This window comes from Limulus polyphemus, unplaced genomic scaffold (genome assembly GCF_000517525.1).
Source record: "Limulus polyphemus unplaced genomic scaffold, Limulus_polyphemus-2.1.2 Scaffold359, whole genome shotgun sequence".
Classification (NCBI taxonomy): domain Eukaryota; kingdom Metazoa; phylum Arthropoda; class Merostomata; order Xiphosura; family Limulidae; genus Limulus; species Limulus polyphemus.
In genome coordinates, this window is record NW_013665969.1 from 463,865 (window position 1) to 483,481 (window position 19,617).

The 19,617-nt window shown below is 30.4% G+C and overlaps 1 protein-coding gene across 2 annotated transcripts in view; it reads left to right on the top strand.

Moving 5' to 3' along the window:
- Nucleotides 1-19,000, top strand: part of LOC106457669 (kin of IRRE-like protein 1) — a 110,263-nt gene extending 91,263 nt beyond the window's left edge. For both annotated transcript variants that reach the window (XM_013917108.2, XM_022383673.1), the window contains exons 3-7: nt 8,862-9,072; nt 13,018-13,314; nt 14,214-14,405; nt 16,262-16,365; nt 18,572-19,000. In XM_013917108.2, coding sequence (XP_013772562.2) covers nt 8,862-9,072; nt 13,018-13,314; nt 14,214-14,338 — 633 coding nt within the window. In that variant the 3' untranslated portion in view covers nt 14,339-14,405; nt 16,262-16,365; nt 18,572-19,000. The remainder of the gene's footprint in view (nt 1-8,861; nt 9,073-13,017; nt 13,315-14,213; nt 14,406-16,261; nt 16,366-18,571) is intronic.
- Nucleotides 19,001-19,617: the final 617 nt, after the last annotated feature.

A 19,617-nucleotide genomic window follows, 5' to 3' on the forward strand; every position in this document is an offset into this window, starting at 1 on the left:
TTGACCGTCACATTATAAGCCCCCCCCCGGCTGAAAGGGCGAGCATGTTTGGTGGGATGCGGATTCGAACCCGCGACCCTCAGATTGTGAGTCGAGCGCCTTATCCACCTGGCCATGCCGGGCCGGTGCAATGGGTTGAAACGATGAAATCAGTATTTATTTACTAAGTTAGTGTTATTGTATTTTTGAATTATTTTGACGTTGGCGTAATTTTTTAATAACCAAAAACATAGTACATTTTTGTAGGTGTCTCTACATGATATATTTTAAGTATCATATAGTAAAATGATAACTTCGAAAGAAATAAACGAGGTTTATCTTTCACTTAGCAATACTACTACTATTCATACTACTATTAAGCATACATTATGTATAAAACTTTAGAAAACTGTATTTGTCATATAAAAATATAAACATCATGTTGCTAATTAATAAGATAAATAAATATAAATATATATATATATATATGTGAGAAATAAGATTTTATTTTATGATACTGTTGCGTCTCACGAGCCCCTAAGTAACTTATTTACAACAAAACGTTTTTTCTTTTTTGAATTAGTGAAATGACACAACCTTAACTCAGCATCTACATAGCACCTCTATTTCCATACCCCCATATGAGCCCCGCAGTGGCTCAGCGGTATGTCTGCGGACTTACAACGCTAAAATCCGGGTTTTGATACCCGTGGTGGGCAGAGCACAGATAGCCCATTGTGTAGCTTTGTGCTTAATTACAAACAAACAAACAGGTACCTCATACGATGACTTCCGACGAACTATCAAGATTCCTTTAGTAAAACTATTTTCTAAATTATTTATTTACGCCATTAAAAGCATAGCAGTTATTCCTTACATATGGTTAATTAATAATAATACTACAAGAGACAACCCGACAACAACTAAAGTAAATTAAACCATATATAATATGTTTTTAAATCTTAACACTTTCACAGTTGCAATATTTTGGATAAAAGATATTTGTCTGAAATCGATTATTCTCCTTCGTTCATAAAGCACAGTTTGTTATCATGCTTTCAATCAGATTTCGAAACGAAAACGCTAATATATTGACGCAGCGCTTACATTAGAAACAATTTTACAATTGGTCGTTTTTAAAAAAATAGTTGAATACCCTGTTTGTTATGTTTCTTTATTTAATGGATGTGCAGTGCTTTCAATAAATTCTATTTTAGATTGTATGATTTTAAACATTCAATTAGTATTTGACTCTAGTATTATGGACAAAGTGTCAAATTAAAAGGTGATAATGCTATTTTGTGCTTGGTACTAAAAATCTGATTTTTTTTTTACTTATTTTGTTTTTTTACTTGTCCTCTGATGATTAAGAATTCTCTGAAATATTTAGCATCATGAATACATTAACTTTTTTAACTCTTAGTAGCTTCTACTTGTCTGAATTACTAGTCTTACTGAACACGTTGCATCATCAGAATGTTTTTATAAGCAAAACATTTGGTTCGTTGGTTGTTGTTAATCACAAAGTCACACGAGTATCAAAACGCGATTTTTAGCGTCTTAAACCTGCAGAGTCATTGAAGTGAGGGCTAATATGTTATTGATTAATTTACTTTAAACTAGATATATTAGTAATTTGAGAACCCTCAATCAGGTTCTGATCATCAGAATAATTTGAATTTGAATCCTATTCTCATTTCCATTACTTTGATCTACAAATAAGTATCCGTCAACTGACGGAGAATATTTAAACTTAGTTAAAACAATGTAAGTTTAACAGCAATCATATGTTTCAATTGTTGTTTGAAAACAATCCAGCAACTTTCATACTTTGAATTTGATTCTCTTTAGAATATTCAACATTGTATAAAGTGTCAATCTGCCAAAATTATTTGAGATTGACTCAATAGAGTGGGAGTAATTAACCAACAGGCTTTACAAAGTAGAAATAGGGTTATGTTCAATTTTGACTCCCTTAGGACATTCCCCATAGTTCGTAGTGTTTACATACAAAGTTTAGTTGAGACTGGCCCAGTAGGCTCGGAGTAGGGTGCAAACAAACACACGTTTCGTCTTTATATATATATAAATTGTTATTAATCGTGCAATGGTTGTAATTTCCTATGAAGTTAAAGCCGAAAGAAAAGCTTATACAGTTGAAGTTTTCACAACGAAGAAAACCTATTCTATATATATAACGAAGTGTAACGTTTTGAAGAACATTAATGTACATGATATCGTGACGCCATTTTTTGCTTATAAAAACTATAAGCAAACGGAAAGCACACTACATCCGCTCTACAAATTTTTAATGAAATGAGCGTAGAAAAAGATATAATTGAAAACATTTTATATCCAATCTAGTTCAAGACGACGACTACATATATTGAACCAAAAAATACATTGGAATGTTTGAGGGTAAAAAATATATCTAAATTAAATTCCCGCATCCACGATTATTTCTCCTTGATGACACGTTTTCTGTTTAAACCAACCAAAATGAAACATCCTGGCATTTAATTGCATCTGTTTATAAATTATAATATGATATTGTTACTCGACAGCAACTACTTCTTATAAAACTAAACGCCATCAGAAATTTTCTTAGAAAAAAAAAGGTATTTACCAAAGCAAAATTATTATCTTACAAATCGTGGTAAACTTTAATTTTGAGTATAATTATACTTCATTTATTATGTCTTATGTTTTCACTTTCCTTAATTCTTGATAACTATAACTGTAAATATATTAGGAAAATTTACTCTGCACCATTTATTTCACCCAAATACTCCGATGACGTTTCGATGCCCCCCCCCCCAGTGGCACAGCGATATGTCTGCGGACTTACAATGCTAGAAACCGGGTTTCGATACTGGTGGTGGGCAGAGCACAGATAGCCCATTGTGTAGCTTTGTGTTTAATTCCAAACAAACATACATTTCGATAATCCAAAAAAGCTGTATAACGTACATCTGACTCAGATATCTGTTGTTTGATGATGTTAGTTTCTCTAGATTAATTCTAACACCTGACAACAGGCAGTATTGCCGTAACAAAAAATGTCACAACCAGAGCGATTTTTTATGTTCTACTCATAACGAAGGTGATGAGTGCTGTAAAAATAAATTATAATACTTTTAATAAGGGAGGTGTTATTTTACAATTTATCATTGTATTTCTACCTTAATCGTGATTTTCGATTATCTATGACATCCATCTAGTATTATAAAATTCAATTAAACGAGCTGTCTACTAATTATTTTTCGTTTACGGTAAAGTAAATGACTTTTGTGGAACCAAATGTAACAAATTAATCACAAGTTAAACAACAAACTTTAACGATCAATTGCTGATTAGTTATAAATTACTGTGTTGTGTGTATGGAATAAAATAGAGTTTAATACACTATATTAAACATTCTTGACACACACACAAATGTTTAAGTTACTTTGCATTATTCAGCTTAATCAATGTGAAAGGATTAGAAGTACTTAAAATCAGGTCTGTCCACGTAACTAACCTCAACATAACTAAGTATATACGTGATCAATTTCACGGAAGAAAATTAATATGGACTAGAAGAATATTTTGACTGAAATCAGTTTTCGAGGTCTTGCACGTGGTTAGTTATAAGCTTGACAGCTCATTAGCTAAGGCATTAAGTCATCAATGGCGAAAAGCTACTTTACTAGACGCCAATCAAGCATGACTGCAATGATATCAGCGGGGGTGTTTGAGAACTAAAGCGTGATAATCCTAGTTAATGGATTACAGACACACCCTGGTGCTGAAATATCTGCTATGGAATAAACAGAAGAGGAAAATAGCTTGTGGTTTGTTTGTTTTTTAATTATATGTAAGTTTAGAAATGGTGAGAAGAAAAGTATAAAACCAACTTAATATAAAAACACGTTTCCATATTCGTAAAATATACGTATAGCTAAATTATGAAATGAAATTAGTAGAACTTTCAGGATTGTTTGTGTATTCTTGCTTAGACATCTAGTGTTAATAAGAGATTAGATAAAAACTGAATAGTGCTTTATGAATAAATATAACCATTATCACTAAATCCCATACATAAAATAACCGTTGGTCTTCCACAACATAGGTGTAATACGACAATCATTCCCCCTATAACACACAAAAACTAACACAACAATTTACTGTGGACAACGCCAGTTACTTTTAAGAAAAATATTTATTGAATTGATAAACCTTGGCTGATACTGTATAGTATAACCCATAATATTGGCCGTTGATATATAACAAAACTAGTAACCACTGGCCGTTACAATATAATATAACTAATAATCCATGGCTGTTAAAGTATAATATAAGCAATATTCCTTCGCTATTAAGGTGTAATATTACCAATAATTCTTGGTCGTTAAGGTAAAATATAACCAATAATCCTTGGCTGTTAAGGTAAAATATAACCAATAATCCTTGGCTGTTAAGGTAAAATATAACCAATAATCCTTGGCTGTTAGCCTATATAATCATTTTCTGTTAAGGTGTAATATAACCAATAATCCTAGACTGTCAAGGTATGATATAAACAATAATCCTTTATTCTTAAAGTATAATATAACCAATAATCCTTAGCCGATAAGGTATAATGTAACCTATAATAATTGGTTATTAAAGTATAACATAAACAATAATTATTGGCTGTTAACGTATAACGTAAACAATAATCATTGGCTGTTAAGATGTAATATAATCAATTATCACTAGCCATTACAATATAAGATAACTAATAATCCTTCGCCGTTAAAATCTAACATAAACAATAATCATTGGCTGTTAGGGTGTAATATAACTAATAATCCTTGACCATTAAGGTATAATGTAACCAATAATCCTTGGCTGTTAAGGTATAATATTATCAATATTGATTGATTTTTAGTGTGTAATATCATCACTAATCATTGGTTTTTAATGTGTGACATAACCAATAATCTCTGGCTGTTACAATATTAATTATTAGTTACAATATGATATAACTAATAATCCTTTTCATAAAGGTATCATATGATCAATAATCATTGGCTGTGTATGTGTAACATAACCAATAATTCTTGGCCGAAAAAGTATTGTATAACCAATATTTTTTTACTGTTAAAGTGTAACATTATCAATAATCTTTTACTGTTAAGGTATAACATTATCAATAATCCTTTACTGTTAAAGTATAACATTATCAATAATCCTTTACTGTTAAAGTATAACATTATCAATAATCCTTTACTGTTAAAGTATAACATTATCAATAATCATTGGCTATTAATGTGTAATATAACCAATAATCCTTGACCATTAAGGTATAATATAACCAATAATCCTTGACCGTTAAGGTATAATATAACCAAAAATCCTTGACCGTTAAGGTATAATATAACCAATAATCCTTGACCGTTAAGGTATAATATAACCAATAATCCTTGACCGTTAAGGTATAATATAACCAATAATCCTTTGCTATTAGGATATTGATACTGCTTTGCCTCTTAAGGTATAACATCACCAATAATCCTTGGCTGTTAAGGTATAATAAAACCAATAATTTTTTACTGTTAGAGTATAGCATAATCAATAATCCTTGGCCGTTAATTAAGGTATATTACAACAAAAGGCTTTAAGCGATTACAATATAGTACAACTGATAATTCTTGGCTTTTAATTAAGGTATATTACAACAAAAGGCTTTAAGCGATTACAATATAGTACAACTGATAATTCTTGGCTTTTAATTAAGGTATATTACAACAAAAGGCTTTAAGCGATTACAATATAGTACAACTGATAATTCTTGGCTGTTAAGGTATGATATAACCAATAATCCTTGGCCGTAACGATATAATATAACCAATAATGCTTGACTCTTAAAGAATAATATAGTCAATAATCATTGGCTGTTAAGATGTTATATAACCAATTATCACTGGCCGTTGCCATTTATTATAACTAATAATCCTTGGCCGTTAAGGTATAATAACATCAATAACACAGGCCTGCGAATTTAAACTTCATAAAAGTTGTTTTGCTTTTAATAACGGATTTTCCATAATTTAGTTACGCAGGTTTCGAAACTAATAATCTTTTTTTTTTTCTGTCACGTAAGGATTTTTTACAAATCGGGAAAAAACTGTTACTTAGATCAGATTATTATTTCGTTTATAACAATGAACATTTTTATTATTATGTTTGTTAACAAAAATACAAACAAGCTGAAGAAAAGAGAAGAACATTGATGTCAAACGAATATGCACCCTCATTCTTCCTGATCTTTTTTTGTTGTTGTTTTTGTGAAATCTATGAATTTTTGTCTCAAATTTACGTGTCGTGGTCTTTGTTTTATGTATTGCGTCTGGAGCATCTCGTTTCAATGACCGTCAGTAATCAGCCATCATGCTGATGTTCCACCTTCCTTGATACCTCCTTTCCATTTCTCTGATATCTTTGTGAAATCTTTCTCCTTGTTGTTCGCTGACGGCACCGAGATTTTCAGTGAAACAGTCAATATGTGAGTGTAAGAAATGAACTTTTAAGCTCATATTACAACCCAACTCTTTGAATTTATCGAACATGCTATGACAATATTTTCGTAATTTGGGTCTTTGTTGTTTCCTAAAAATTTGTCAATAACATATTTAAAGGCAAGCCACGCTTCTTTTTCAACTTTCCTCGTTGTCCTTTCGAACTGTTCATCCAAAGTCAATTTCCTAATCTGAGACCCAACAAAAATCCCTTCTTTAAGTTTCTTTCTGAAAGAGCTGGGAATAGCCATCTTTCTCTAAGGTCTTTACAAACTGCTTCATGAAGCCCAGTTTTATGTGAAGTGGAGGGAATAGGAAGTAAATGTTTGTGTCAACCAAACTTTCACATTCAATGTTTTCTATCCTGGTATCAGGCTGACTCTGCGTGACCATTGCTTATTTATTCAGTGCTGATTTCGTGCTCTGCTGTCTCATTCTCACAAAAAACATGGAAACTTTGTATAACATAGGTTGTTGACCCAACAACATACAAAGGATTTTTAAGTCTCCACAAAGTAACCAACCACGTTCTTTGTATGTGATCTTATTTGATTATTGGCTGCTAGGATGTAATATAACCAATAATTCTTGGCCGCCAGAATATAGTATAATTAATGATATGTTGTAATCAATAATCCTTGGCCGTTGAAGTATAATATAGCCAATAATCAATGGCTTTTAATGTATACTATAACCAATAATTCTTAGTCGTTAAGGTGTAATATGACCAATAATCCTTGTGAGTGCAGTTATAATATAACGCTAATTTTGAATATAAAGATTTAATATAACAGGCATTATTTAGGTGTTACAACTAAAGATATAACATATGAGTTAAAACCATGAACTTGAAGCTGGAAACCTGGTGCTTTGTTAAAATATTACATAAATATCCCACTGACCTCAAAACAGAGCTCTAAGCTAACTTGAAAAATATTGTACTGCGTCTCTGAACGTCTATTAATGGTATGATATATTATCCGAAAATAAAGTGTAATTTTTTTATGTATGTCGAAGAACCGCAAGGATGTGTTTTTTGCACAGTAACGTAAAAGTATTTAGCTCTTACGTTATATTTATTTCTTTTGTTAACTAATGAAATGGGAAGTAATCATTACAAGTGGAAAGTAAACGGCATGGTATGAATATTTACATGACTAACTACACCCGAAAATGTTCCAACTGTTTAAAATATCAGTACATTTATTAGAAGATAAAACAAACGCTAACCTTCTGGGAAATGATAAACAATTTTGCAAGAAAAACACTTGATGAGAACATAACTCTTAAAGGGGAAACATGAAAAATTTTAAGTTAAACATTGTTATACCTTTGATATTACCTCAGATTACAAATTTCTCGTGTTGTTAGGATATATATATATATATATTATAATAATATAGTAATATTTAAAATTAAAAACTTTTCGATTTCAGAGAGAAAGCACAACCACGCTTTAATACCTATATTTCTACTTAATGAAGATGTGAATCAAGATATTAAAATGATATTATTATTATTATTATTCTACAGTTGAAGTTAAATTTAATTTTCTAACAACTATGTCAAGCAATATGCTACAGTCATCAGTTCCTAAAATGAAATAATCTACCATTTTACAAAAGAAGTTTTTTCATAGAAGACCTATCCATATGTCAGTAAATGATTAGGCATCTTTAGTATCTGAAGCACAGTAATCGAATACCTGTATTTAAGTACTCTATTTATCAAATCTACGGTTTTAAAGATTTATTATAAAGATTAACCATTCTTTGATTCACCTGTAACAGCATGCACGTGTGACTTAAGTATTTTAAATATTTTCACTTGTTTAAATATAAATTTAAAGATCAACTTAGGATTACAGATATTAAAACTGGTACCATAGTATTTGAGGCCAAACTCTTGTGATCATGCTAATTAGTTTTTGAAGTAGTTTTAGTGGTGATATTTCCGTACATTTTTGATTCGTACGCCTTTTCACATTCAAAAACATGTTAAAATTTTTTTAACGTGTATAGACATGTTAGCTTACTTTAAGTTAACAGAGTATATGAGAGCTGCAGTTTCTTGACGTATCAGCTCTCACCACCTTATCTATATCAGTGTTAAATAATGTTATCCTATGACGCTTTATTTCTCTCTAGTTGTGAAAATTAATTTCATGTCGTTTTTGTTTACACATACAGCTTTATACTCCTTCATTTTGAAATTATGATGATATCCAGCTCTCCAGTTTCATTTACTGCTCAACTTTTCTTTTGTCTTTCAGTAGATATATTAGCTCACATTAGATCAGACAATCCATATCTGGTCATGTTGTTGGTTTTATTATTGTAGGTTTCGTGGATCAGACGACGCGATTTCCACGTGTTAACCGTTGGGAAAACAACTTATACAGCGGAAGGAAGGTTTGAAGCTGTGCACCTAGCGCACACTGATGATTGGATCCTGAAGATTACATTAGTTGAGCTTGCAGATTGTGGAGATTATGAATGCCAGGTCAACACACATCCCTTGATGAGTTATTTTGTTAATTTGACAGTCCTTGGTAAGTTCAACGTTCATTTGTAATCTATTACGTGATACAATATTTGAATAAAAAACAACAACAGTGAAATTAAGTAGTGAAGCAGGAGTACGTTCCATATTGGATATATCTCCGTTCAGAATTATAGTGCTTACATTTTTTACTGAATAATAGCCTAAATAACATATAAAAAACTTAGTAGATATAGTCGATATTTTTTCAGTCCTTTAACAAAAGGGATTTGTATTAGAAATGAAATGGTCATGGCCACGAGGATGTAATTTATCTGACAATACAATGATTTTCGTTGATGCAAATTTGAACTCAATGCAAATACATGTTATGTAATTAAAAAAGTGTAACTTTGTTCTGGATCTCTAAGATATATTATCCCTACTACTAGACGGCTTGCTTTATAGATACAGAAATAAACTGTCATTTCCAGTACCTATTGTTTATTTTTGCAAAATAATTAGATTAAGTAGATAAACATATTCAAAATAAATATGATAAGTATTTTTATATGGACAGCAATATTTGTTAATAATGAATAATTAATATTTGCTTCTTTCAGCGTAAAGTGTTAGTACAAATCAAAGTTCCTTCTTTGCTTGTTTCTCTTTGACTGTGTATGATGTAATGTAGAGTCACTCTAATTAATTACTTTAGTTTTCACTTTTAATTTACAGAATTATGTAAATTATGAAAAAATAATAAAAAATAAATACAATGATTTTTTTTCAAAAAGTAAAAACAGTGAATGACTTCATAAGATATAAGCTGAATATTAGAAAGCATATAATACATTATACAGCTTAAATAAAGCCGATTTCAGTACAACGAAAAATAAATGTAAGTAATAATGTAAAGATATTGAAAAATATTATCTCGCTTAGATTTAAGTGTATAAAACTAAAAACAAACGTATTTACTTTTAACGGTATAACACTGTTTACCATATTAACTTATGATGGTTGTAAAAAACTTCGTGGTTTAATGAAGCCAAAAGTCATAAGAATATATTCACACTGGACATAAAATTATATCCTCGCTGAAACGTATATCTTTTATTAGAAAATTAAATTAGATTAACAGTTTCATTTTGCAGTGACGAAAATTATCAAAGCACAATAGTAAATATGTGTAATTAGAAAATAATAATAAAATATATAAACTTAGATACTTTGAGAGCTGTTCGTAAACTTACAATATTCAGATGCATAGGTTTCTTCCTTTAAAAACGAACATAATAATCATTAATATATCGAAATTCTCAGCAGTGAAAACTCAGCTATATGAAGATAAAAAAATGCCGTCTGATTTTTCTATATTTGGTTTGCAAGTTATTCATTATTTTATATTTTATAAGTATAAAAATTAGATATTATATGATACATTGAACAAAAGTAAAAATATTTCCATCCTTTTCTCTAGGAAATAGCTGTTTAGATTCGTACTCCAAATATTCTTGTCTCACTATTAGGATAGACATTGAAATAGGCATTATTATGACGCTACTATGTTACTATGTATTTCTATCAACAATAATATAATAAAGATATACATGCTAGTTATGAGATATTATATTTTGTTGTGAATTTCACGCAAAGCTACACGAAGAATGTCTGCGCTAGTCGTCCCTAATTTACTAGTGAAAGACTAGAGGGAAGTTAGGTAGTTATCACCACCCACCGCCAATTTTGGGCTACTCTTTTACCAACGAATAGTAGGATTGACAGTCACATAATAACGCCCACGCGGCTGAAAGGGCGAGCATGTTTGGTGGGACGGGGATTCAAACTCACAACCCGCAGATTGCGAGTCGAGCTCCCTAACCACCTAGCCATGCCTGACCTCATTTTTGAAATACAAAAAAAGCAAACAAAACACTTATAAATTAAAATAATAACTATGAAGAATGTGTTTTGTTCATACAAAATGGAAATTGTGATGCATTTAAGTCTTAAGCAGCAACCTCTAAAATTATTAATAACTTTGATGACATTATTGAAGCTTTGGTTTAAAATGTTTTATGTCTTAACTCACTATTCACAATTTCAACAAACTTGAAAAAATAATAATAACTTTGATGACATTATTGAAGCTTTGGTTTAAAATGTTTTATGTCTTAACTCACTATTCACAATTTCAACAAACTTGAAAAAACAAGTGTTTACGGTTAGCAAAACTATATAATTTCACAAATATCTATTGAACTGTATGATGAAAGTTAGCTTTTAATATTGTTCAAGGGAAGAGGAAATGAAAGTAATGAATAACGAAATTATCAGCTTCTACAAGTCTTAAGATATTATACAACAGGCGAACAAATCTACTACCATCATGCGCATATTTTAAACTGTAAGAAAAGAAACAAATCTCTTCCATTTATAACTTTGAAACAGCTAACTGATAAATTCATGGATGCAGTTATCGGAAAATACACTACACATAATTTATAACCCTATTTACAAACTTCATATTTTTCGTAATTAGTTACTTTTTTGATTCATTAATGATGTGTATCAAATGAATACTACGAAAGCACGTGATCTTTCTGCGATCTACAATTTTTCATTCGCCGTTTCGAATTTACAATATTTTCTTACCGGGTAAATGATTTTAAGGCATTGTTTGATTATAAATCTATAAAGAAAATATTTACGTGTATTTTGTTTGTTTGTTGTTAAGCATAAATCTACATAATGGGCGGTCTGTGGTCTGCCAACCTTCGGATATCGAAACCTTATTTTTAGCGTTATAATCCCTCAGACTTAGCGCTGAGCCATCAGGGCCAGAATATGTGTTAAACTTAAAAGTATGCTTTCTTTGAATATAAAAAGAAAAATTCCTGTCTTTGAACTCAACTCTAGCATATTTTCAGTTAAATTTTAACGCTTTAGATTTCACTAATTGTTTATAAACAGATAAAAGGAAGTAAAGATTATCATATTAAATAACACCAAATTTGTATTGATTTCATTAATTAAAATCATTAGGTAGAAGCTTTTTAATGAACATAAATATAAAAATATTAAAATAGTAATTGCAGTTCTCATTAATTGCTGCAATAAACATAAAAGCATAAACAATTAAAAATATGTTTAGCTAGCAATAATAGACACAATACAAATATTGAAACAGGTAATAAGTGAATATCAGAGCTTTCAAGGAAGAGATGAGAAAAGTGTGAATCTCATACAGTTTACATATCTCATAATTTTGTTTGTTCATAATCGAACACATTTATTTATTTTGCCTGGATAGCATGGTACGTTATTTTTTACGACATTTGCAATACTCTTCTAAGCCTATATAGGTTTATTTCGGAAGGTAAAATTAGTTCACAGTGGTAAGAATAATGAGGATTAATCGCACTTTATAAGTGTCATGTTACATGCTGCGTGCTAACGTTGGACCTACTCCTTTCATCGTCAATAGTACTCAGTCTGATTACCATGACTGCTCACTACTACGCGACATCGCTATTTCAATTGTAACAAGCTTCTAAGAAAGACAAAAGGTCGCATTTCTTGATAAACTTTTCATAGACACTCCACTGCGCATGGGAGTTAGCCTTCAAGAGCATTTTTAAGAAGACAAAAGTCACAAAATTTCATTATACAACGTCGACTTGGCAAATATACGGTCGAATGAGACTGCTATCGTTCTCATGTAAACAGCCAATAATTGTGAAATGTTGCTGGAATGAATCTTTTTGAATCTTTTCAACTTCAAATTCAGCTTTAGCGACACGTCACTACATTAACAGATGTAAGTAATTCTTATAAAGTGCAATTAACTATGTATGTGTTTATCAAGTGCAATTAACTCTATGTATGTGTTTATACTTTGTGATTGCAGCTCCTTTCTTGATTTGCACAAAAATCTTTATGCTATTTTAATTAGCCAGTAGTGAAACTGAAAAACTCAAATCAATAAGATTTCTGTGGATCACATTTTCAGTCCCTCAAGCAGCTATCCTGGGAGAACGAGACTTGCTTGTAAGCAGTGGAAGTTACATCAACCTTACCTGCATAATTAGACAGAGCCCTTCGCCGCCAATGTTTGTCTTCTGGTATCACAACGACCGCATGATAAATTACGACTCATCTCGTGGTGAGATCACGCTACAAAAGGCAAGTGAAGATGCAGCAATGAGCATTCTTTATATTAAGAATGCCAAAGCCTTGGACTCAGGAAATTATACATGTGGCCCTTCCAACGCTGATGCCACGAGCGTTATGGTACATGTAGTCAACGGTATGTTTTTATCTGGAAAAGTTGATTAAAGCAATTATTCTCAAAAGTTCACTTCATTATCTTGCACAGCAAACTGTGATGTAACACGCTTCATAAATAAACACAGGAAACAACTGTTTCATACTGATAATATCATTATTAAACTGTTTTCGGAACTCAAACGCTATTTGGTTATAGTTCGGTATAATCGTATTTATTCATTAATTACAGGCTTATTCTAATAAAATATCATTTTATATGTGGTTTCAATTATATGATAAAGTATATGTTGTTTAAAAGTTTTCTAGTTATTTTTAGATTAAGTAATGACGGGACCTGTTACCATCAAATCGAAAAGTCGCTTCCAAATAAGCTCGCTGACATGGCGAAATATCAGGCTTATGTAAAACATTTGCTATAGTATTGGGACTTTTATTACTCTAGCTTTATAGTTCACTTCTATTTTTACTTCTTAATGATTTCATTTTTCCCGGTAAAATCAATTCCAATCACAATGACATAGAAAAGCATTATTTATTATGTAATTAAAACAAAGTATTTAATACGCACTGTAAGGTATCAATTTTGCACCTGTAAAAATCATAATGAATTACCTGTTATTTATACATGTAGTCCCTTATATTTCTATATCAGATGGAAAAACGGGTAAGCTTCAAAAACTATGAGCGAATCTTTATGATGTTTAGTATGTTTAGTAAGGAAACATCTATTCTCATGAATCAATGAAACTTTAACTTTCAAAAGTAAGTGCAAATTAAATTATATTACGTTGTTCATGTGATTTAAAGAAAAACTACTCTGATCTAAAATGTACCCAAGACTCTCAGGTAAGGAAATATAGAATGATTTAATTGGAGAAAAGTTAATGCAGCAAATGCCTTTTTTTCTATCAACTCCAGGAGAAAAACCGGCAGCAATGCAGCATGATGCAGACACAACATCAGCTACTACTGGTTTCAACAGTGGCTTTTCTTTCTTTTTTTCCATCAGCGCTACTTTGCTTACTGTATTTTGTTCTTCTTGACCTCCCTCTCTCTCTGTGTTATCACATTCCACAGTATTTGTTCCGTCCAAGAAAGAAGTGTGTGAAAGTGAGTCGTAACTTTGTTGTGGTATGACGGTTCAATTATGTGTCAATATGAATTTTAAAAAGATATTTAATGACAAGGGAAGAAAATTCACGAACAGATACAAAGATTCGTGAGAGTGTGCCACCCAATTTATTTGTTATTGCCTTCTCACTGTAACATAACTGTTCTTCAGTATATTTGTGTCAGTTACATGAATAACAAACAGCAAAATGAAATATAAATATAATTCAAGAAATTTATTTATACAACAATATAAGTAGCTTAAAATCATAAAATAAAGTAATATTCAAAACCATTTTAATATTTGATGGAAACGTGATTTGTTATTCTGATAGAATATCATTTATTTATTAATTCTAAAAGAGTTGAGTGTAAAATGTATAGAATGAAGAATCGTAAAAATGTCATTTTATTGTATGTTCTTAAACGTTAAATTTAGTTCATTTTTATTTTATTTTTACAGAATTGAACCACCATTTCTTGTTACTTTGAACATTTTCATTAACAGCAGAAAAGCAAACACCGATAAAAATACTCTTTAAAATAACTAATATTTACATTTATAGCAATGTTTAGAATACTGTCCTGAAATGTAGTCACGCAGTTCTAAGTTTGAAGTACTTTTATTAGCACGGTTTTAAAGTTTTGCACTTTGAAAATTTCCTACGTTGATCGAATTTAAACCGTTACTCTTATAACGTACCTATGGCCCTAAAGTAGGGAACGCGATTTTGTTTTTGTTTTAGTGTATGTGTAACAACTGAACGGGATCTGATACGCTTATCTCTATGCCAATCTAGGCCCAACTCAATGTGAAGAACTGATAAGAAAAATTGGGTGAAAATCGCTTATTTCCTGTGTAAAATACATAATGAACCTCAGCAGCGATCAGTAAGATTAGAAGCAATATTGGTGGTGTTTTTCTTTAAATATTTTGTGTGATTGATACGGAAACCTATATCAAACAATTGGTTTGATTTTATTAACGCAAATCTACACAATCTGCACTGTGTCCGCCGAATTTTAGAACTTCGAGCTTACTGCTAGCTTACACATGAACATTTCCAACACAATCGCGGATCCACAAGCAATTTCTTGCATAAATAATTAAGAAACATTTGCTTAAAAATACAATAGAGTCCCTGGCACTCTCGGCAATTCTAGAGTTAAACATATTTTCGTATGTAAACATTTACACTTTCTTTAACAACTTATACAGCCCAATAATCTCTGTATACACTGTTCTTGATCTTTCAATACTTTTAGAGTACTACTTTTATAGATAATAATAAAGATAATTAACACTTTTAGGTTGCCCTAAGCGAGCAAAAACATAGCGTTTAATCAGAATATCTTTTTTTTACAAAACGCGCTGTTTTTCCCAAAAGTACTTGACATTTGATTAGTGTAGCGAATGTAGCGAACAGAATAAACAAAATAACGCTGTATAACAAAATCCATTATTGTATCTTTTCTAATTTAATATATCTAATTAAATTATTTTTCGGATAATAGTAGATGAATAATAATTTAGCAACTTTTTTAACACGCATTAGTGTGCTGAGGTATGATATATTTCCTTATTTGCTGATTACACGATTTTATAATGATAGTCACACCTCTGCGAAAGAGCTAAAAGTATTGGAGCCATGTAAGCTTGGATTCCTCTTCAATGTTTCTTAAATATTCAATTCAGCTATTCAGTGGCATTAGAGATAAATCATGATCGTAATTCGTTAAAAATATATGCTCTTGCCTTAGATGTTTTTAAATTGTATTGAAAGTACAGCATAGACTTGTTAGATGAAAGAGATGATGTAATTAATGACGTCAAATGTGGATGATCTTTAATGCAGGTTAAAAGTTTTATATCCTCTGTCATAATTCACGCTGGCATCTTCAAATCCCGAGATACTGTTCCACTTACTACGTCTGTACAGCAGAAAATACTTATTGGCAGGTAGGTAATTAATTATACGGTAAATTGAAGTGCACTTGACAACGTCACCTTACTTCAGTTTCAGTTTGTACAACATTCTAATGAAATCAGAAACAATAAACTCAATTAATATTAGCTCTTACGAGATTCGGTATAGACTTTTGTATTAATCGTAAACAACAGTCATTTGAAATAGATTGCGAATAAATAAGTAGAAAAATGCGAAGGTGATAAAATAAAGGAATTAGACTTTTGGAGTTAAATCACCATAGAAAAACTATGTTTCTTTCTAAAACGTTCCTGTTATTAACCGACAGGCTTGTCTTGAAAAAAGAGTGTTTGTTCGAAATTTTGACGAGAACATAAAATACAAACATAGTTTTTTAAGATCATTTAAAATAGACATGTTTGTTTTTCTATAAACGTACTGCATATTTTTGATTTCGCTGTTAATTTTTAAAATCTATTTTAGAAGTCCAAAAATCTCAGTGGAGGTCAGTCAGTATTGTCTTGTTTTTTTAGAAGCTATCCAATGCATATTCTTTTGTTAGTATTTGTATAGTATTTTACATTAGTACCTACCTTGCATACAAGTGATATAACTTGATTTAGAGCAAAAAATACAAAGACATCCATTAAAAAAAAGGATAAATTTTTGGCTTGAATAAGTACATATATCTCAGCTTGATAGTCATGCAACTACATAAGTTTAAAATATTTAATTTGAATACTATATGCTTTCAGTGTTAGTTAGAATAAAACTTATTTATTTTCATACAGTTATTTTTATTCTTTCAGTTGATCCAGATTCTATGTATATGTATTGTTTAATATTTCTTGAATGATAACGTATTTTATTTCATGGGACAAAGTTTTGTGTATATTTATAGATCGTAAGCAGGACACAATTGCCTTTGGTTGCCTAGAAGCTTACAACATTCATTCTGGCGTGATGTTCTGTAGCGAGGATTACCTGCCTCATTTTACATAATATTCCCATATGATTACTATTCTGCCTGGTTACTTTAATGTGCTATCTATCTATATGAGTAGATATCCTTTGGTTTTATGTAACAGTATTCCGTTTCTTATGTGTGACATTATTTTCAAGTTATTTAACAGTTTGTTACAACTATACAACTAAATATTTCATTATATATTCAATAACAGAAAAAGCTATGATATTTTGATATCAAGTGTATTTTCATTTTGAAATATATGTTTTTAGTGAGTTATTTATCTTGTCCATATTTTGTGTTTATAATTTTCGAGCGTTCAAATGAATACATTTTAAGACTTATGAGAATAAAATAGGCAGTCTATTTAGGTATTGTTTTCGAATTAGTTATGCTCTTAAAGTTCAATGACTGGTTTCTATACTATTTGAAAGTTTCATCTAAACGTTCAGTAACCATGGTTATTTGATTTTCCACTTTGAATGAAGAGTTGTGAGATATTAAAACCTCAACAATTAAACAAAATTTTGCATTTAAAACTAAGCAAAATTTAAAAATATACTCAATTAATTTAGAATAAGCTGAGAAATGTTACTCTTCTTAAACATATCTGACAACCTAGAGAGCATTTAAAAGTTTAAGAAATCGCTATAAATTGTAATGCTCAAAGAAGGGAATCTGAATTCATCACAAACTTATCGCACGTAATGATGCAGAAGTTAACAGGAAAATATAACAAGTAAACAAAGTAGTAATAGACGGTCATATCGCTGAACGACGAAGACTTGTCACATACATATTATAATTACAAAGGCTATTTTCACAAATATATATGGTATAACACCTTTCCGCATTTTGGAAATGCCCATTGCAAATTCATACAAACTTTACCATCAGATTCATATATATATATTCTAGTATTAACTTACGAAAACACGATTGTTAAAAATATTCCATTCATAACGAATATTGAATGTTTGTATTAGCACGTGAATATATAGGATGACGAATGTCTTCAATATAACCCATCACTGTTATAATACTGATAACTGATAGTAGACTAGCGTAGTCCAAAGCAATGAAATAAATTATATATATAAATGTAGATGAAAACTTTTGGTTTTGTTTAATTAGTTAAGAGTTTATAAACACAATTTAGGCTTAAGAGGTACGTTTGACTAGCCCCTAACAAATGTTTACCGGATGTCACTTACTGTTATCATCTCTTTCCATTTGATGGTTTATTGACTGTATTTGTTTTGTAATTACAGCGTTATCAGCTACGAAAAGGTTTCTGGATGATATGAAGGCCTAAAGATTGACTTAGCGTAACATTCAAGTCCATCAATCTTGACATATAAAGTCCACGTGGTACATTCAACTGCATTCACTTATAAAGCATAATGGAACTTAATGACATTTGAATGAATATATAAACTATTATATACTATATGATGGACATAAGAAATCATAAAACTCCAGCTGAAGACCTGTTTAAACATGTTCATTTCAAGACAAAGTTTGATTTTAAGCACTTGGCAAGTTTTCGAAAAGTCTATAAAACTTTCAAGTGTTATTTGTCTCTTAAAATATTTCAATTTACCTTTCATTCGTATGTCTTATTTCCATATTATATGTAACAGAGTACTTTGCTTCTGGATCAACTTTTATTGTTGTCTCTCAATAAATTATTATTTTGATATCTTGTATTATTATTTTGTCCCCCGGTAGGACAGTGGTGCGTCTACGGATTTGCAACGTTTAGTTCATTGTCACAGCAGATAGCCCGATGCGGCTTTGCTATAAGAATAAAAAACACACGCACACATATTATTTTATTAATCCTTTTCTTGTCATCTGCTTGCGTTTTTGTTTATTTCTTATCTTAAGTATGTTACTATCAATCAATTTTAAAAGCTAACAACTTTACTTGATACTAAAAAACATTGTGTCCATAATAGATTAAAGTAAAATGTATCATTTCTATCTATCAATTAATCGTATTCATTTCCTCGAATGCTAAACTTAATGAAAATACCACAAATTAAGAACCTATGTTTATATTTATTAATGATCTGTTCGCGGGTATCTTTTTTCAATCGCCTAATATAATAATAAAATTTTAGATTATTCAAGTGAGCTTTACAAAATTATGATGGACTATCTAGAACGTCCAAATAAGTGTGGAATAAAATTTTCAATACAATTCTTATATGCAAATTATTATGATATTTTTCATTTTAAACCTTTTTACAAAACCAAGACTTTTAAACTATGAAAAACATGAAAATAATACTACTAAACCCCTTTCAAGTAA